The sequence below is a fragment of the Dipodomys spectabilis genome, unplaced genomic scaffold, assembly GCF_019054845.1.
Source record: "Dipodomys spectabilis isolate Male_0828 unplaced genomic scaffold, ASM1905484v1 ptg000019l, whole genome shotgun sequence".
In the NCBI taxonomy this organism is placed as follows: Eukaryota; Metazoa; Chordata; class Mammalia; order Rodentia; family Heteromyidae; genus Dipodomys; species Dipodomys spectabilis.
The window spans coordinates 13,281,234-13,303,049 of NW_024870696.1; the positions used below are offsets into that span (position 1 = coordinate 13,281,234).

General features: G+C 40.4%; 1 protein-coding gene across 3 annotated transcripts in view; it reads right to left on the reverse strand.

The window, feature by feature from the left end:
- Positions 1 to 21,816, reverse strand: part of Cacna1e (calcium voltage-gated channel subunit alpha1 E) — a 308,059-nt gene that overhangs the window by 83,829 nt on the left and 202,414 nt on the right. For all 3 annotated transcript variants that reach the window (XM_042674388.1, XM_042674389.1, XM_042674387.1), the window contains exon 8: positions 4,021 to 4,136. In XM_042674388.1, the coding sequence (XP_042530322.1) occupies positions 4,021 to 4,136 (116 nt within the window). The remainder of the gene's footprint in view (positions 1 to 4,020; positions 4,137 to 21,816) is intronic.

Here is a 21,816-nt window from a genome sequence, read left to right on the forward strand (position 1 = left end):
TGCCTGGAATTTTAGCTACTCAGGAAGCTGAGATTTTTTTTTAAGGATGGCAGTTCAAAGCCAGCCCAGGTAGGAAAGTCCTTGAGACTCTAATCTCCAGTTAACCACCAAAAAGCTGGTAGTGGAGCTGTGGCTCAACTGGTAGAGTGCCAGCTGGTGTGCCAGCCTAAAGTGAAAACAGTAAGGGACAGCACCCAAGCCCTGAATTCAAGTTGTAGTACTGGCATTACCTAAAATTTTAGGTTTTGCTTCTATTCCCTGGTCCATAGCTATATTTTATAAGCTACTGAGATGGCTTATGGTAGGAAGAGACAATGGATAGCTAGAAGCCAAAAAAAAAAAATCATGTATAGAGAACTAGAGTTTTTATAGTTCACATCCCTATCTCTAGAGAGAACAGAGGATACTAGAGACCATGTTCCATCACCACTGGCCAGTGATTTAACCAAGTATGCCTACATAATGAACCCTCAAAAACAAAACATAACACCCTAACCACGGGAGTTTCTGGGTTGATAAACACATCTGTCGGCTGAGCCCCATTACTATACCTTACCCTACTATGCACTGTGCCTAAGTTTCATCTAGATGTTCCTGAGTTGTATCCTTGATAATAAAACAGTAAGTAACTTTTTTTTCCTGAGTTCTGTAAGTCATGCTATAAAACCATTGAACCTATAGGGAGGGTAGAACTAGGGATTCTGGGGACTCCTAAACTTGTAGTCAAATAGGCAGAAATGTGGGTCATCTAAAACCTTACTTTCTGGCTTCTGAAATGGGTACATGCTTGTGAATCTGTGCTAACTTCAGATAGTGCTCAGGGTCAAGATGGAATTGAATTGACAGATAAGCTGGTAATGCCAGAAATTTGAAGAACTGGTTGGGCTGCATCCATGGGTACTTGGTACTTGTTCATCAGTGCCTGAAAAATACACCACACTAGTACCACTCCAAAAGTACCAAAAGACAATCCCTCTTGGCTCAAGGCTGGTGGGTTCCAGAGTCCTTTTCTGAGAGGGATATGAGTGAATTTCAATCTCTACCCTACTTTAACCCAGAAGCTAGGTTTTTGGAGGCCTTCACAATCATTCCTGAAGAGTCCAGCATTCTAGTTGCTTGTGGAAAGCTCGCAAAAAATACCACATTACCCTAATTTCATCTACATGTAAAATGAGAAAAATATGTGTGTGCATATATGTATTTGTGTGTATTCCTAGGAGGGATACATTCTGAAGCTTGTACATTACCATGCAGGATGGCCATTATACTAAGTCAAGGATGTTTAGCATTCTTTTTTTGTTGTTTTGTTTAGCATTCTTTTTGAAGTACAGTCTTTGGCCAAACACTACATTGGCAGGTTAAATGTTACTGGGGTTCTCCTTCATTCAGAAACACAAAGGCTTAAAGGCAAATGTTTGGAGAGCTTTTTTATTTTTAAAATTAGGTCCTTAAAACACGCTAAAGCATCATTAATTACTCTAGACAGGGAGTCACTTTGCTATGCAGTGTCTGGCTTTGGGGCAGGCGGTTCTGAGAACACCCAAAGCAGATGGAAGGAAGGTGTGTGGGGCGTTGGGATCTCTGTGAAGCTCTTCAGGGCTTTGGATATGCTGAAACCACCCTTCCCCCACCAACGCCTTTGCCAAGTTCGCTTTCAAACTTGAGTGTCTTTCCAGGGAAATGTAACCCATATGTCTCTGATTCACTCACGCTTCACTTGTAAAAGGAAGGGCTAGGAAGAACAATTTGACGTCACAGTGTGTCTTTTTTCTTAGAAGGAGGATAGAGCTGGAAGAAACAGAACCCTTGGAATTTGGCAAGTATCTAAAAGGCAGAGCCACAAAGAGCCTTGTACTGTGTCACCTGACCCAGTGTGGGGTCCTGGACAGAGCTGGGAGGCTTCTTTTCTGATTTTGATGCCAGCTCATTCAGCAATCTGTCAGATGGCTCCTCCACCAAAGATAACAAGGACAGTTGGAAACATCAACCTGCCTGCCTTGACTGGGAGGCAAATCTACTCACCATCCATGGCAAGGCTGAATTACCATTCTGGGAAGAGGCAGGTAAGATGGATGACATGTGGTCATTATGTATTGCTCATGTTTCCAGATGCAACAAGGAAATGTGGGTATCTCAAAGGAGCATGATATCTGTTTTTCAATTATATTTACACTTTTCTCGGCCCTTTAAGATTATCAGAAGCTAGCTAGACACTTGTGGCTTAAGCTTGTAGTCCTAGCTACTCAGAAGGCTGAGATCTGAGGGTTGAGAGTATAAACCAGCCTGGGCAGAGACTCCTATCTCCAATTAACCACAAAGAAAACCAGAGGTAGACCTGTGGCTCACATGGTAGAACACTAGCTTTGGGCAAAAAAAGCCAAGGGAAAAATGTGAGGCCCTGAATTCATGTCCCAGTACCAACATGCACACATGCACACATACATACCAAGATAATAAAAAATCAACTCTAAGCCGGGCGCTGGTGGCTCACGCCTGTAATCCTAGCTACTCAGGAGGCTGAGATCTGAGAATCGCGGTTCAAAGCCAGCCTGGGCAGGAGAGACCGTGAGACTCCTATCTCCAATAAACCACCAGAAAACCGGAAGTGGCGCTGTAGCTCAAGTGGTAGAGCGCTCGCCTTGAGCTGAAGAGCTGAGGGACAGCGCCCAGGCCCAGAGTTCAAGCCCCACGACCGACAAAAAAAAAAAAAAAAAAAAAAATCAACTCTAGAGCTGAAAGAGAGATTTTATGCTTTGGTGGTCAGACTAAGAAGATTGCAAGTTTCCTTCCTAAGCCACTGTGAAAGAAAAAGGCTCAGGCAACTAAACATCAAATCATAATCCATTTTTTTTTTGTGTGGCCTCATATTTGTGCTAAGCTTCCTACTATGAACAAAGATGCTGACTGCCATGTGTATTCTTTCATTAAAAAAAATCACTCTCTGCTCTGGAAGAAAATGAAGATATAAAGCATCAACCTTTAAAATAATAATAAAAGCAAATGCATCTTTTTATTGACAGATATGGGGTGATTTATGGCTCTAATAAGCAATTGAGCCACAGTAAACCTTGGATTGAATGGCTCTGTGCATCAATGAAATCATGGGGTGTTGGGATCTAGCCCACAGCTGGGCCTGAGCTATACCTGATATTGGACCTTGGTAAAAAGCAAGGACAGCACAGGTTGTTCAGCTCAAGAACACACCTATTCTCATGGCTGCAGTGGCTTCCCACCGGTCCCCTCATTTCGAACCTTGTCCTCCTATGGTCTTTTCTCTCTTCAGGAACCAATAGTTCCTTTCAAATTTTAAGTCAGGGCATGTCAGCCCTCTTTTCACAACAAAGCTCAGAGCTCTCAAAATGGCTGCCACAATAGTATATATGAATACTACCTACCCCTCTGTGACTGCCTCTTCTTTCCTCCTGCCACTACCTGGCCACTCCCTTAATAGAGACTTAGCACCAAGCGATGACTCATCCATATCTTCTTCAATAATGATTTAACACCAAGGTATTTCTCATCCATATCTTTTCATGGCCCAAGCCCTCATCTCTAAGTCTGCACACAAATGAACCCAACTTGACTTCTCTATCTAAAACTATAGTACATCCTACACCCCCTAACTCTGCTTGATTTGTTTTTTTTTCAATTTCACTTATCATCATCTTGAAAATTGTTATTTTATTGCTTCCTTCCCCAACTAGAGAAGAAAGAGATCTACTAGATAAAAGCTCTGGGGACTCAGTAGTATGTTTGGCTCAACCTTGCGTTCCAAGTTCCTAGCACAAAGTAGGCTCTGTATATATTTGCTGAATATGAATTATTAGTCATCAGATGCCTGCCCTGAGAAAAGTGTAAAGTAACAGGAAGATTTCCACCCCAGAGGAAGAATGGGGATCCAGCAAGGAACCCAAAGACCTTTTAAGGGACCCAGACTTCACTGTACTCTAGCCTCTTAAGTGGAGTTGAATGGTAGTGTTGATCCCACATGCCAGCATGCCCACAGCCCCAAGGCCTCACCTGCTTTGTCTATCCAAGCACGGTAGCCATTCAGCTCACGCTCAATCTGCTGCTGGCGCCTCAGTTTCATGAATGCTCTCCGGTTCTCCACTCTCTCTCTCTCTTTGGCAAATTCTCTGTAGACAAGAAGGGTAAGAGCCATTGGTTTTAGTACTATGACAAAGAGAAAGGGGGAACAAGTAAAAGAGTGTTTGAGGACAATTGGAAGTGATGGCTTAAGCATATAATTCTAGCTACTTGGTAGGCATAGGTCAAAGGATTATGGATTGAGGCCAGCACAGGCAAAAATAAGTTTCTAAGATCCATCCTGATAAATGGCTGGGTATGGTGGCATACATATCAGCCCAAACTACCAGAAAAACACAATGGCCTAGTGTGATGGCGTGTGCCTGACATAGGGAAGTACAAATAGGAAGGTTAGTCTATAATGGCTTGGGAATAAAATGAAACCTTATCTAGAAAGCCACCAACCCAAACAGGAGCTGGTAAAGTGGCTCAAGTGGTAGAGCCCTGTCTAGCAAACACAAAGCCACAGGCCTTGAGCTCAATCCCCAATCCTATATAAAATAAAAGGTGTTTGAACAGATACTACTGTCATCATACATCCATTTCTGCTCGTCATGGGCTGCATGATGACCTGAAATTGTAAAAACGAATCACACTGCATTCAGCCTTACTCAATACAGCCAGTAGCAACACCCTCTGCTTGCTTTATTTTGAAAGGGACTTTGTAGCTATATGACATGACATACTGGGCTTCAATATGCCAATATTCCATCTCCTCAGCTATAATGGCAGCGCTTAACCCTCATAAAGACACAATTCTCTTTTCAGCTTTTGACAACAATGACTAAAGCGACTGACCAATCCTGTATCAAGTTTCTTCATGCCCACTAATTTGCTTAATCTCTTAAGCATCCTATGAGTTGTTATATTAAAAATGGCCATTTGATCAATGGGGCAACTGAGGCTGAGAGGTAAAGTAACTTGCTGGCTTGTGAACTCTAACTAGCATTCTGAGCTGCCTCTGGTATCCGGTATACAGTGACACTCCATAAGGGAAGACCAATGAATGACACAAATGACTTGAAGGACTGAAGGTCTGGTGAAGATGGCTAGGCTCAGAAAAATAAGAAAAAAATGGGACATCGAATGTGTACCTGGCTCTAACAGAGAGACAATGGAAATGTGTTTGGGTACAGGGAAAGCCAAGGTGAGGGTCAGGAAGGAGGTCAGAGTCCATTGACAGGCATAAAGGAACAAAGCCACCTTGTAATGTAAGAAAAAGCTCTCAAGTACCATGAGGGGAAAAAAGAGTGAAGAGTTTGCTAGTAGAAAAGGGATCATATTCAATACAAAGGAAATGGGAATAAACAAACAGTTGCTAAGAAACGTCTCCAGAAACCACATCCTCCAATACCTTCCTCATCACAAAACACACTACAAAGCCATGGAATGTCTCTTGCCATGGCTCAGGTATTCTATCGCTGTTCTGGAAGCTGGTTCATTTATTTGCAGGGATTCTTCAGAGAGATGAAGGCAATTAGCACTCATTTAGGGTTCTTCCAGAGAATCCTTAATGTCTGGGGAAGAAGAAATGGCCAGGGGATGAGGGACATACCCCAACCATAGTGCAGAGGCAGGAAGACTTGGTCTACCACGGGGTGGGGGGGGGGCGGGGAGAGGAGGTAAGAGAGAGTGAGAGGGAAAGAGAGAGAGGGAAGAAGAGAGAGGAAAGGAGAGAGAGGGAGGGGGAGAGAGGGAGGGGGAGAAAAAGGGGGAGAGGGAGGCAAGGAGGGAGGGATGGAGAGAGGGGGGGAGGAAGAGGGAGACAGAGAGGGGGAGAAGGATAGAGAGGGAGGGGGAGAGGAGGAGAGGGGGAAAGTGGGAGTGGGGGAGAGGGAGGGGAGAGGGAGAGACCTGCTTAGACCTGTCTTAGGCCTCCCTGCCAAAACAGAGCTGGCCTCCTTGGACACAGAACTCATGTGGGTGTGGAGACCATACACATCATCTTGTGCTTAGCTACAGGCACATTGGGCTCCTAAAGCTGCTATCCAGAGAAAGGCAGAATGAAGGGAAAACAAAGCCAGTAAGAATCTAGGGAATTGGGCTGGGAAGGTGGCTCAGTGGTAGAGCTCTTGCCTTGCATGCCTGAGGCCCTAGGTTCGATTCCTCAGCACCACATAAGCAAAAAGAAAAAAGCCGGAAGTGTTGCTGTGGCTCAAGTGGTAGAGCACTAGCCTTGAGCTGAAGAGCTGAGGGACAGCACCCAGGCCCAGAGTTCAGGCCCCACGACCGGAACCCCCCCCCCCAAAAAAAAAGAATCTGGCTAATTGAATCCAAGCCCTGGTATGCCTCCTATCTTTACCTTCTTTCAAGAATTTTAGCAGTCAGGGAACTGGGGTGGTTCACAGTTTATCATACAACAAAGCTCTTACTTTGGTACTTTGGTTCTTTCTATCCCTCCTGTCCAATGAGTGTCATTGTTCTGTTGGCCTTACCTTCTACAAAGCACTTGAATCCACCCTCTATCTCCATCCTCACTGCCTTGGACCTTCATCCTTCCTGGCCTGTACTACTATGTGGTCTCTCCACCACTTGTTTCTCTTCCTTCATTTCATGTATCTGAAAACTATTTGTGTTATCTCTTAAAAATATCACTGTATCCTATCCTTTCCAAATCACAAGAAATAACCATAACAAGTAACATTTGGAAGCATGTTTTTAAAATTTTACCATCTCTTCATTTACGTTGCTCACTCATAGTTTTAAAAACAAAGTCCAATAGTCTTAAAGTTTAAGTAAGAAATAGAGTCAAGATTAGAATTCACATCTGTCTGCTCCAGGAGCCCAAGTTCTTCAAGCAACATGTATTGATATAGCCCAAAGGCATTTTTACATGCTTTACCATTTCATAACCATTTGTCTTGACTTTTCAACCAAGTTCTAGTGGAAATGGTCAATGGATAACAGAAGGTAGTATTTTAAGTACGATGTTGAACAATTAGCTTCTCAGCAGGCGATGGCCGTAGTAACGCAGTAATCCTTGAGCCTCTAGGTGAGATTATCAACATATCCGCTTTGTAGCCCAGAAAAATCTAAAGGGAATCACATGGTCTTTGGAAATTGCAAGGATTCAAGGTCCCAGAGTCCCAGAGAGGAATTATGGCTTTTCTAAATTCTTTCTCTCTGCTCTATTGTCTGTTCCTCCCAACTTCCTCTATCCTCACTGAATGAAACACAAAAACACAAACAAAAATACCCAACCTGGCTTTCACACATGGAGCCGAGCCTTTCTCTGTGTGGTACTCTTGTTTGTTGCAATCATCAAGTGGCCTTCTCTGCATTTTTTCCTCATTAGATCCTGGGGAAGGAAGTCTGGCACCTGTGTCTTTCTCACCTCTTCTCCCCCACCCTTGTTTAATTGTAGCCAAAGTCCATTTCCCCATCTGATCTGAAGCCAAGCAGAACCTATATTGTATCACATCCCAACATAGACCTAGTGCCTGCTACTATGATAGAGTCTAACAAGTATAAAAATAAAATATTAAGAATACCTGAGGTTCATATAATACAACTAGTTAATTTTTAATCATAAGTCATCTTTGTGTAACTTATTTCGTTTGTATTTGCAAAGACCCTGAGAGACTACCCAATTAGCAAGAGGCAGAGCTGAAATTCAAACAAGTATCTTCCAATTCTAGGTTAAATGCATTTTTCACACTGCCTCAGTGATTTCCCATGCTACCCAGAAGTTAGCATTTAAAATCTACAAAGGGAACGGGGTGCTGGTGGCTCATACCTGTAACCCTAGCTACTCAGGAGGCTGAGATCTGAGGAGCACAGTTGGATGCCAGTCCAGGTAGGTAAGTCTGTGAGACTTTTATTCCCAATTAACCACCAAAAATTCAGAAGTAGAGCTATGGCTCAAGTGGTAAAATACTAGCTTTCAGCACAAAAGCTCAGGAACAACTCCCAGGCCCTGAGGTCAAGCTCCAGGACCAGCACATATGTACACACGGGCACATGGACGTACACATGCGTGAACACACACATAGAATCTACAAAGAAGATGTTGCTTCAGTCTAAACAGGAGGAAATGAAAATATCGAAACAGTTTTATTAGAGGGACTTTCTAGTGTGGCAGCATATAAAAAAAAAACCCCATTGCTCTGTGCTGAGTTAATAAAAAAAACTTTAGATATAATTTGTAACGTAAGACAAGCTAGTGAGACATTTCTTGATTTTTGTGTCCATGTCAGAGTTACCATGTGTTTGTATCTATGTTGTATTCTGGAAGGAACAGAGACAAAAGGAGTTAGGTCTAGTATATTCAAAAACAAAATAAGTGAATATTCTGAACTTAGGATTGACATGCTCACCAGGTCCTGAATACTAAGGTAGCCAGACTTGAAAGGCAAGCATGCTCTTTCACTGTACCTCTTCCCAGAGGATCTGAGTATTCTCACATCTTCAGGAGGATCCTGGGGATTGTTGGACAATGCTTTTGCAAAGATTGAAAACAGGACCTAGACTTACTTAGAAGTCAGATGATTACTGCCAAAGTCCCTACTAGGTAATCTAAAAAGTGGCCCTGTGACACTCTCAATTGATCCAGTTCCTTTGTTATCAAGCACTTGAAATTTAAAGAATGAGTTCTGATTTAGAGTACATATATGTACATGTGTGCAATATGTATATATACATGTATGTATATATGTATACATGTATATATGCATGCATGTACAGGCCCATTGGCCTGGGGTTTAGGGTAAGAAAATGCATTGCCAGAACCCTGACATTTACTCTATCTAGTGTTTTTATACCCATAGGTATATCAGAACTCAAGCTGGGATGTGTCAAAACTTCAGAATCTCAAACAAGAACCACAAAAATAACTCTCTAGGTGGTATAGCAGAAACATCATGAGCTATCTTTTCTTTTTGCTGTTATTCTGAGACTAGGTCTCAAACTTGGTACCTGATACTTTTGCTCATTGCTACCAACTGAGCTCTACCTCCAACCTCAACAAGGTATTTCTGATTATTATTAAGCTATGAGGGAACCTCTCTGCCTCAGTTTCCTCATCAGTCAGTCCTGACAATGGAACACATAAAATCCCTTTGTCCCCGTCTAGAGGCAGGAGAACTTCTGCTCTAGGATCTCTGACTGTACCTCTGTAGGAGACTACATAACGAAAGAAATCCAAGTTGCATTTCATTGTAGACATGGCCACTTCCCCAGTCCTGTTATCTAAAACTTTAGACTGCTCCCCTCACATATCCTGGGCCCCTTGGAGGATAAATTGCAGCTCCTTTCAAGATGTAGCTCGCACACAGCTGACAAGAGGAGAAGTTGGGGTCAGACCTGGAAGACCCTCTATTCTGGTTACCAGATGTGTATGAAAAGTTCATGTTTCTAAATTTCCATTTAGATTAAAAAAGGAGGTTGAATTCCCTGTAACCCATGGTTTCGTTTTCATTTTTTTAATCCTAGTTATTGAATTTACATTTGTGACTGCTTTTGTTTTCCTGCAGCTTTCATGAGACCCATAAATTGTAAAAGATCAACTTTTCACACACAGCCAATTCTGTATTAGTCATGATAAGATAAAGTGGAAGAATTACATGGATAATCTCAGACAAGGTAAAATGTCCCTAAACATTTATCATACGTGCCCAGAGGGGTGAAGTGACCGAAAGCAAAGTTCTCTTTGAAATCATGTTTAGATTAATATTAAAATTGATTTTTATTTAGTGAACTCAAGACCTATAAAAGAGCCAATGTCACAGATAATTCACAAAGTGGCTAATCTGTATTATTAATAAAGTGACTGGTATTAGCCCATAGGGAAGTGATGGAAGGGGCTTTCATTACCCACACTTCTAGAATTTATCAAAATATGATTAACTCTTGAAGAACAAAAGGGAAGTTGACCAATCCCTTGTTCCAGCCTGCCATTCCCATCTCTGTGAGGTCACTTGGGTATCACAGAGCACCTGGACAGATGGGCAGGCACCTCGACATCAGCCTGGTGAGAAAGATGTTCTAGGACAAACCCTCCAGGGGAGGGCTGTTGGCTGGTTTTATCCTCTAGTTCCTGAGTCCTCCTCCAGTTTCCCTGCACACAGGGAGCTTTGTTTACTGATGCTGCAGAGGCTCTTGCTGCTGTCATGGCAACTGAAAGGAAGACAAAGCCCGCCAGGATGGGCTGGCCCGTGTGACTCAAAGATCTGTTTACCCACACTCCTGTACACACTTCCATGCTTCATCACACACATTGGCATGGAGACACATGCTCAACCCAACACCCCAAACCATATGCAGACAGACTTTGCCAAGTACACAAATGGCCACATGGTCATGTTCCTATTAATCTTCAGAGGCCATATTTTCAGAGGGCTTTGCTACTCACAAGGGCACCTTGCCAATATCCTTGTAAGAACTTTGTTTCGGGAAGGAAGAATTTGGGTTCTGCATCAAGGAGAGGTGGGGGGGAACCCTCTTCAACCTCAATCGTTTTGCAATGAACACAGAAATTGAGGGAGTCAGGTTGGCAATTGTATGTGGGCAGTGGTTTAACTCCAGTCCCCTGGCAAAGTGGGCTGAGGGGTAAGGGCAAGACTTTCCAGTATTTTGGTGTTTTCAGGGTTCAGTGTTCTTTTGAATTCAGGGAACCTTTTCTCTCATTTTCCAGAAGAGCAAACACGGCCTCAGAAAAGGTAAATACTTACTGAAGGTCACACAGTTCAGTAGCATTTTAGTTATTTATGTCTTATCCCTTGACTTGTTCCAGAAAGGATTTAAAGGGACTTAGGTTGTCAATAAATAAAGGCCAAAACAGAACCTAGCCTAAATCCCATCCAGTGTTGACTCTAATAAGAAGAGTGAGCATCTAGGTAGGTGAGGGATGCAAACCTTAGGCTCTCCATCACACTAGCTCACTTCCTCAGGGTCAGGTGCTTTGCACAGGCTCCTCCTATGAGCAGAAACCCTGCCCTAACGTGGTTAAAGCAAATCAATGGCAAATACAGGGCAGAGGCATATATTCTTCTCTTATCCTTCCACTCTCTACAGCAATGGAAGAAAGGCCATTAATCTCCAAGAGCAAAACATCAGGTAGGCAAGACCTGGAACTTCACCCATCCAAGGCCAGGTATTTACACACAGAGAAACTGAGGCCTAGAGAGTGGCCAACTTGACTGGCCACTCCATGACCTGAAGCACTAGCTCTTATAGTTCTGAGATCCCAAGCTACTGCTAATTCCACATCTTTGTGAAATTCCAATTATGAGAAATCAAAGAGGTAGATTCTATTATATTCAAGTAGTTGTACAGAGGGGTTGCAATTCAACATGTTAGTTTATCAGTACAATGCATGTTGATCAATGTTACCACTTTTATAATTCTTCTCCATCTCTCCAAACCACCCATCCTCTCCATTTTCTTTCTCTTCTCATATTAAGACTTCATTCATTTATCTGAGAAGGAGCCGTTTTGCTTTTAACCTTGAAGAACCTACAATCCATTATTAAAGCAGTATGATGAAAACTTCGTAAGCTGGACAGACCTGTGTCTGGATCTTAGTGTTACCAAGTTGTGAGCTGACATCTGAGGGTCTGTTTGTAAATTCAAATAAATACTATGCCCAACTAAAACATTGTCATAACTAATTGAAGGGAAGCACAAAGTATGGTATCGAGCACACAGGGGGAAGGTGTCCAAATGGCTATTATAAATACTACCAACATTTCAACATTTCTGAGATCATATCACAATAAGACAACCTATCAGGCTCTCTTCTGTCTATATTCATTCCACTTTAAAATATGATGTCTAAGTGCTCACAATATAGTAGGCATTTTTTGGAATATGAGAATCAGCAGTAAATACAAAAGTAAAATTCTTATCCCCATACAGCTTTCATTACCACACTGGATAGAGATAAATAAGAAAGTAAATACAGTATATAGTCCATTTCAAGTGGTCAGGGAAAAATGAAGAAAGTGAGTAGTAAGCATGGTGTGGAGAGAATTGGATTTGGGGGCCAGGTGGCCAGAGGCAGCCTTAAGTGAGACTTAGGAAATGTTTAGAGAGATTTGAGAGAATGAACCATGAAGATAACTGGGGAGAAGCATTCCTAGAAGAGGTGACATCCAGGCCAAAGCTTGGGATAGGGACATCTAGAGGAGCTTTTGAAGAATAGAAAGGAGCCAATGTAGCTAAAGTGGACAAATAAAATGAGATGAGATCAGAGTGGGTTACAGACTGGGTGGAGGTAGAGGACTTGATCTTGCTAGGGATATAGAAGTCCTATAAAGATTTGACAGTAGCAGAGGAGTCATATGACTTGAAGTTTTCAGTGTCTCTGGCTGCCCTGTTGAGAACAGACTGAAGTCTTAAGGGTAGAAGCCTGGAGACTTGCTGGTTATGTCCAGATGATGATAGCTATAGATAATGTAGTAGGAGTTGGGCAATTGAGAAAGAGTAGGGTTCTAGATACACTGCAAAGGAGGAGCTAAGAAAACTTTCTGACACCTTGAACATAAGAGGTAAGAGAAATGCAATAAAGATGTTCCTAAGGGTCCTCTGCTGACCACAATAAGAAGGATGGGCTTAAATGAACTGAGATGGAAAGGCTACTGGGAAGAGCAGCGTTTGGGGTGGGAGAAGATCAGCTCAGCTGTGTTTTTAAGTCAGCAGAATATCTTAACACATTTCTATAACAGTTTAGTAGGCCAATAGATTGATTTCCTTGTTATTCACACAAGGTGTACCAGCTACTGCAAAGATTATCTACTGTAAATGAACCAAAGCCAGTCTGGGCTCTCCTCCACCCTTTCTTTCCCTCCTGCTGGCATGTGCTAGAAAGACGCTAATGATCTTTCAGCAAAACATAAGCAAGAAATTGTTGTTCTTGCTGCAAATAAAATCCAAAGCAAAACAAAGCCCACAAATATTCATGAATGCTGTACTAGTTGTTCCACCAATTGCGCTGTTCGCTTCCATTAGGGAACGATGAAGGAAGAGCACGTACTATGAACACTGACAAGTGAGGAGTTATCACATGGATATTCTTCAAATGCTTTAAGAAGGGCTGGGGGATAGCTCAGTGGTAGAGCCCTTGCCTGGCATGCAGGAGACTCTGGGTTCAATTCCTAACACACACACACACACACACACACACACACACACACACACACACACACAAAGGTAACTAAGAGATCACACCTTTATCCCTACCTTGCAAAATAATAAAAGCATTGGGAAGCACTGAAAGACAGTTACAAAACAATTCTTATCTCCTGACATTTACCCACCCATCTCTGTATCACCTCAGATTGGCACACAGATACTATCAAGGCATGAACTCAAAGGCACACATGCTGTTTCCCCCTCTTCTCTCTCTATGTCTATAATAGTGTACGTTTCAGTCACAATATTTCAGTGGGATCAAAGCCCTGTGGTGCAGGAAGAATGAGTTGTGGGGAAGTAAGAGCATTTCATATTCTTCTTTCTACCCCCTTCACCACCCCCCACCCAGCACTCTAATTACAGTGTGAAAAGAGGCATCTTGACAGAGAACAAATGGCTGTGTTCTTTTAAGAGACACATTTTGCACTCCTCTGAGAAGACACAGCAAGCAGCTCTCTCCCCCAAAGGCGGTGGAGGTGCCTGAGAAGCCTGTGCTGTAAGGCTGTATTCAAAAGATGGACTAAGAGATTATTACCAGATTGGCATGATTATACCCTGGTGTGGGTAAATATATTATTTTCCTTACACATTAAAAAAAAAACAAACTTTGAATTCCCCAGGATCCTTTAACATTACAGGCCATTTAATATTAAAGATTCCTCTCAAGAATGTAAAATGTCATGGCTCATCATTAAAATATCCTTCTCTAGGGAAACAAGTCCTTTCATATGCTCCAAGATGGACAAGTAGAACACAAAAGCTAAACTAAAATGGATGGGAAGGGAAAGAGAGATAGAAAGGAAGGGAAAGTTTAGAAACCTGGTATATGTAGGCTAATGCCATCCTTTTAAACAAAATGCCATCCTTTTAAACAAAAAGATTAAAATGGGTTGTATCTACAGTATCATTCATTCCCACATCCATTCATTCATATCTACAGGGTATATGAGAGAGGGCCTCGCACTGTGCTCCATTTTTCAGACAGATCCAAAGATAGGTCTATCAAATGCAAATACAATTATTTTATTATGCCACAGATTATCTTTTACAATATTGTGTCATTCAATATTATTTTTCATTCACTGAAAGTCAAGAACTAATAATAAACATGCCACTGGATACATTTACATTCTAAACACTCGTGTCTATAATAGCAGGCCTTAGTATCTTCGAAGGCATCAACCACAGGCCAGTAGCTCGGGGGAAAATTATCACTGCTTATCACCTACTCTCAGTATGCAGCATTTGTCTCTAGTGCACAATGACATTTTCAATGAGATAGTAATTAATTGCAGTGAACAACTTAGGTTAATTGTAAGATGGGCCAGAGAAGTTTGTGATTTATTAAGTATTCTTGATTTAAGGAAGACTTCCAAATAAAGGTTGATAACCATCAATTTTAGTGGGACTTGAGAAGAATAAAATAGCAATTGTAGCCGAAAATATTTAGGCTGAATAAAGTCTTTCCCATTGCCATAATAGGTTACAGCTTTGGAAAAGTTTGTATAAGGTACCAATGAAAAGCACATGGCTTTTTTCACATTGGCTTGGTTGACAATTCCCATTGTGTGAAGGAAGAAGAAAATTTACATTGCCCTTATATTATCAACTATTATCAAATTACTAGAAAGGGATTTTCAAAGAAAACAATCATATTAAGTAGCATAAATAATGGCCTTGTGTTTTTGCAAGTAAGCATGTGGTGTGCTAATAAAACACTGGCCATTTAGATAAACTGCATCCAAACAATAAAGTGATTTAATCTTTAAGTTAAAATATTACTTAATTCTCTCCTGAAGAATCACTTGTAAATACTCCTGATACATATCAGTACTACATGTGAGGTTATGAAAATGTACATGTATACCTATGGCGTATGCATGTATACATATATACATGTGCAGTCATAGCCCTGATTACAAGGAGCCTGACCCCTACAGAAATCTATCATTCCTTCCTTTTATCTAGAAGTTTACTTCTTCTTCTGTTTATTTCAGACATCTATTTACTACTTTCAACATACATACTTACTTCTTTGTAGTAATGCCGTCTACCTGGGAAACTGTTTACTTGTAAACAATTACTAAACAAGATTTGGCTACCAAATTCTGCTTGTCAAGCAAGGTAGACAATATAACATGATTACAGTATTTTTATCCAACACTGCTCAGCAAATGCTTCCTTTATGCAGAGCATATGAAAGTCAAAGAACTGACTTTTACTTCTGGCAGAATTATTCACTGGTGTTTTGAAATACCTTTCATGCATACTAGCAGGTGCTGATAAATTATAATAAACAAACTAATTAGTGTACTCATAAGCTTACAGAGAAGTCATAGAAATCTCCAAGGCCAGAAATCCAATAAGCAAATATAGGTTATGTAAATAGTTTCACCTACATGGTGTATAATTTGTATTCATTTTCTTTTCTCCTTTTTCTACGTTAGTTTTATTAGGGTAAGGGTATCTGTTTGATGACATAATCTTTTTTTAACAAAAGTCCAATTAATCTGTTTCAATTATTTCTGCCTTTTGTATTTTGTTCAAGAACAAATTTTCTTTAACTTTTTTATTATTAATAAGTTTTTTTATTGTGAAAATACCATACAGAAGGCTTGCAATTACATGAGCAAGGTAATGAGTACAGTTCTTATCAAGCATTGTTGACTCCTCCTTTGTTTCCCCTTACCATCCCTGCCAAGAACAAATTTTCTACTCTGACTTTTCAAGGTATTCCCAAATTAATTTTTATCTAGAGAATGATATGGTCCTAGAGTTCCTTTGTCTAAGGATAGATAATGCAGTAATTCTAAAAAAATGTATTAAAAGACTTCATTTTTCCCTGTTGGTTTTGTACTTCTGTTTAAAAATCAAGCACCTACATATACGAAGAGATCTCTATTGTATTTCCATAGATCTTCTTATTTGTTCTTTATGCCAATGCCATATTGCTATGTGTGTATGTGTGTGTGTGTGTGTGTGTGCGCGCGCGTGCATGCGTGAATGCACGCATGCATGTTAGTTACTGGGGAGTGAACTCAGGATCTACTGCTTATTCTTGATCACCTTCTACCCTCTAGATTGCAATGCCATTACAAATCTTAAAATCAAGTTGTGTCAAGTCCCTTAGCTTTGTTCTTTTCCCAAGATAATCATGGCTTCTCTGAAGCCTTTGCATTTTCATATCCCATCTTGGAACATCTTGTATATTTCTTCAAATTAGTTGTTAGCATTTTCAGAAGGATTATATAGAATCTGCATCTTCTTAAGGATAGTGGGTGTCTGAACAATATCATATTTTTCAATCCACAATTTACTTCAGCAGTGTTTCTTAGTCTCTATTTTCATTGTATTTATCCCTAACTATTATTTTCTTTTTCTTTTTGGTGCTGATCCTGTGGCTTGAATTCAGAGCTTAGGCACTGTTCAAGGCTAACACTTTACTACTTGATCCACAGTTCCACTTTTGGATTCTTGGTAGTTAATTTGTAATAAGACTTTCCTGTCTGGGCTGTCTTCGAATCTCAATCCTCAGATCCCAGCCTCCTGAGTAGCTAGGATTACAGGTGTGAGCCACCAGTGCATGGCTTCTCTAGTTGTTTTGATTCTTGTTACCTTTAATTTCTTTAAAATCCAAACATTGATACTGAGCTTGATCATCAAAAGCACACATAACCCCAATTAATATTTTCATATATTGAACTTATATCCTATGCTCGTGCCAAATTCACTTCCTAACTCTACTGGTTATAGAGTCTATTGTTAAATTCTGTCTGTGAAAAAATTCATTTTATTTCTTCCTTCCAAATATGTATGCCCTTTATTTCTTTTCCTAGCTTTATTTAGGTTTAGATTTGCATAGCAATGCTAAAAAAACGAGTGGCAAAATTTATAAAGTTCTTGTCCAATTTTCAGAATATAGAAGAAAAACAGACCAATAGTTCACATTTCTTCCTTAAGCTTGGTGCCAGCTGAAGGGTTGTTTTGCTTTGTTTTGTTTTCTAGAGACAGGGTCTTGCTATATATTCAGGCTGTCCTAGATCTCAGGTTCTTCCTGCCTTAACCTTGAGTCCTGGGATTCCAAGCATGTCCTACAGTGTCCTACCAAAAATGCTTTTAATAGTTGGCCTTTTGTCTGCTGGAAATGATTCTGTTTTCTTCTACTGTAAATTTACTATGCAGGAGTATTGAGTTTTCTGTTGAGATGCTAAGTATTTTTCCTTACATACTTCTAATTTGGCATGTTAAATATGTAGGTTTTCAAATGCTAATGCAACTTTGCATTCATGGATCAAATGCACTTGGTAATAATGCATTCTTTTTTTCAATCTTTCTTTTTATGTAAGTTGTACAAAGTGAGGGGTTTTATTGTGGTATTCCTATACACACATGTATGTAAATGTATGTACGTAGATATGTCACATTCTGTCAGGTTTGATTGATAATATTTGATTATGGAAGTTCACATTTATGTTCATGACTGGCATTTATGTTCATGACTGGCATTAGTATGCAATTGTCTGACAACTAGGATGACATATTGACATTTGTCAGGCTTAGGTACTGAAGGTATGCTGGCTATGCCAGGGTTGCATTCCAGCTTTCTCTACATTCTAAAGGAGTTTGTGAAGGATTCATAGTACTTCTTCCTTAATGCATGTTAGAACTGACTGGTAAAACAATGCCATTTTCAGTTTACTTTGTGGAAAGGTTTTAGACTAAAGTTTTAGTTTAATGGATGTGAGTTAATTCAGGTTTTTAATTTCTTGTGCTAGTTTTAGTCATTTATATTTTCAAGGAACTTACCATTTTATCTAAGCCACTATATTTCAGTAAGCTATTAAAACTACAATACAAGAAAAACAAAGTTTTAAAAGAAGTCCAAGAGACCTAATATTCATCCTAACCATGTATGGGGGGTGGGGGTGGGGACTCCAAAAAGTACTCAAAGTAATAATCAATTATACAAAGTTTGAAGAATACAAGGTTGATATACAACATGTTTCTCTAATATACTGTCAGTGAACAAATCTGAAATTTTAAAAACAATACCATTTACATTAGTGTCTCCAATGAGCTGTTTCTTTGCTGTCACTCTCTCAGGACGGGGCTAGTTATTGGCAGAACTAGTGGTTTTAAAGCAAGGCTGCTCCCTCCAAGTTTTGTCTCTCCTGCACATGGCGGGTGGCCCTCTGTTTTTCACTCTATCATGGTACAACCTGGTTAAGGATTTCCAGATTCCAGAGCTTTAGAAGTCTCCTTGCTCTATATGTTCTCTTTTAACTTCAGGAAAATGGATTGCATTTCAGAAAAGGAAAAAAAAATCCACAGAGTCAGTAAAAAGATAGCGATGACCTGTGGTTGAAGGTAGGGGGGATAAATACACCGAGGGTAGTATTTTTAGGTTGGTGAAAATATTCTGGATGATATTGATACACTGAATTCAACACAATATTAAAAGACATTAGGAATAAGACAAAAATGCCAATTCTTACTTCAATATAATACTGGAAGAAATCCTAGTAGGGATGATTAAACAGTGAAAAGAAAGAAAAGACATCCAAGTTGGAAAATAAGGGATAAAATTGCCATTGCTTGCAGATGGCATGATGTTTATACAGAGCGAACTGTAGAACTCAATACAAAAACAATAAAACCTAGCTTGAAATAATAAAATTTAGTTAAGTTGCAAGATGCAAAAATCAACACACAAAAATCAGTAGTGTTTACTTAAAGTAGCAGTAAACTATCAGAAAATTAAATTTAAAAAAAACCAATCTGACCTAAAATGCCATCATAAAAACACCTAGGAATATATTTAACCAAAGAAGTATAAGACTTATAGACTGAACACTATAAAACAATGATGAAGGAATTGAAGGAGACAAATGGAAAAGATATCTTGGGTCCATAGGTTAAAATCGCTAATCTTGTTAAAATGTTCCTACTAACTGAAGCAATGTAAAAGTTCAGCAAAAACACTATCAAAATTCTAATAACATTCCCCACAGAAGGAAAATCCTAACCATAAAATACCTGAATAGTTAATCTTGAACGAATAAAGTTACTTGATTTCAAAACTACAAAGTTTTAGTATTCAAAAGTGCATGATAGTCAGGCCCAGTACCATTTTCCTGCAATACTATTTTTTCCTGCTGAGGCAGGAAGATTACTCAAGTTCAGGAGTTTGAAGCCAGCCTGGACAACATGGTGAAACCCTGTCTCAAATAAACAAAACAAAGCAAACAGAGAGTAGCAGCAAGAACAACAAACAGCGTCATGCTAAAGACAAAGAAAAGAAAGAAAAGAAAACTCAGGGCCTTAGCTTTTTGTGCCCAAGGCTGGTACTCTACAACTTGAGCCAAAGCTCTACTTCCAGCTTTTTGGTAGTTAACTGATATAAGTCTCTTGCCTAGGCTGGCTTCAAACCTTCATCTTCAAATGTTAGCCTCCTGAGTAGCTAGGATTATTGGTGTGAGCCACCAGCACCTGGCAATATTTTTTGCTTTTTTTTTTTTTTTTGGCTATAACCCCCAAAGCACCAGCAACGAAACAAAAATACAGATGAGAAAAAAGTGCCAAATAAAAAAGCTCCTGCATTAAAAAAAAGTCACCTGAGTAAGGAAACAACCTACTAAATAGGAAAAAAAAAATCACAAAGACAAATTGCTCATGCTTGTACTTCTAGCTAATCAAAAGACTAAGATCTAGAGGATATTGTTTGAAGCTATCCCTGATAGAAAAATCTGTGAGATTCCATCTCCAATTAACCAGTAAAAACCAGAGCTGGGGCCATGGCTCAAGTCATACAGCACCAGCCTACCAGCCAAGCCAAACTTGCTGGAGACCTTAGCTCAATCCCTAGTAACCTCCCTCTCCATAAAGAAGGACCTGATGGGCTGGGAAGGTGGCTCAGTGGTAGAGTGTTTGCCTTGCATGCATGAAGCCCTGGGTTCAATTCCTCAGCACCACATAAGCAGAAAAAGCCAGAAGTGGCATTGTTGTTCTAGTGGTAGCGTGCTAGCCTTGAGCTGAAGAGCTCAGGGACAGCGCCCTGGCCCAGAGGCTCAAGCCCCATGACTGACCAAAAAATAAAAAGGACTTGAATAGAAACAATAGGCACAGGAGAAGATGCTCATTGTCATTAATCATTAGGGAAATGCAAGCTAAAATCACATTGAGTGATCACATCTATTAGAATAGCTATTATAACAAATATAAAAGTGTTGTCAAAGTTATGGTGGAGAAAAAAAGACTTGTGTACTGTTGGTGTAAACATGAATTAGTATAACCTTTATAGAACTGCTGTCTATGTTCCTTAAAAAGTTAAAAATAGAATTACTAGGTGATCCAGCAAACCCACTATTGAGTGTACATGCTAGAAAAAATTAAACCGGGGCTGGGAAGGTGGCTCAGTGGTAGAGCACTTGCCTTGCATGCCTGAGGCCCTGGGTTCAATTCCTCAGCACCACATAAGCAAAAAGAAAAAGCCGGAAATGGCGCTGTGGCTCAAGTGGTAGAGCACTAGCCTTGAGCTGAAGAGCTGAGGGACAGCGCCCAAGCCCAGAGTTCAGGCCCCACGACCGGACCCCCCTCCCAAAAAAAAGAAAAATTAAACCAATGTGTTAAAGAGACATCTGAATTCCCATGTTCATTACAGCACTATCCATAATAGATAAGTCATGGAATCAATCCAAGTGTACTTAGTGGAAGAACAGGTAAGGAAAATGTGAGATCCATAAAACAGAATAAAATTTAACCTTTAAAAAGGAAATTGTCCTTTTAAAGGAAGAAGATTTTTTTTGGGGGGGGGGGTTTCAGTCGTGGGGCCTGAACTCTGGGCCTGGGCACTGTCCCTCAGCTCTTCAGCTCAAGGCTAGCGCTCTACCACTTGAGCCACAGCATCACTTCTAGCTTTTTTCTTTTTGCTTATGTGGTGCTGAGGAATCGAACCCAGGGCCTCAGGCATGCAAGGCAAGCGCTCTACCACTGAGCCACCTTCCCAGCCCCAAAGGAAGATGATTTTTGTGACAATATAGATGAACCTGAAGACATTATGATGTGTGTTATTTATGGTTTGTGTATGAAGTATCACCCTAAAAAGGCTCATATGCTGAAGTCTTGGTCCCAAGTCAGTGGACCCAATCATTGGAAAGTGATTGGATCATGGAGTACTAATTTCATCAACAGGTTAATCTATTCATACAAAATAGGCTATGGGGGGGAGGAGTTTTGGGTGGTGGGTGGGGGGAGGATGGGAAGGGATGGGAAGGGGAAACAAAGGAGGAGGCTACTATGCTTGGTAAGAAATGTACTCATTATCTTGCCCATGTAATTGTAACCCCTCTGTACAGTATTTTCACAATAAAAAAAAAACAGTAAAATCAATAAATACATAAATAAATTAAAAAATAAAAATAGGCTCTTAGTAGTGGGGTCTGTTGAAGGAAACAGGTCACTACAGGAGGATGTGTCCCTTCCTATCTGTGTTTCTCTTTTGCCTGACTACCATGAGAGAGCAACTTCATTCTGCCACACTCTCCTGCCACCATGATGTTCTGTTGTACCCTAGACCCACAGCAGTGAAGTAAAATGATCACA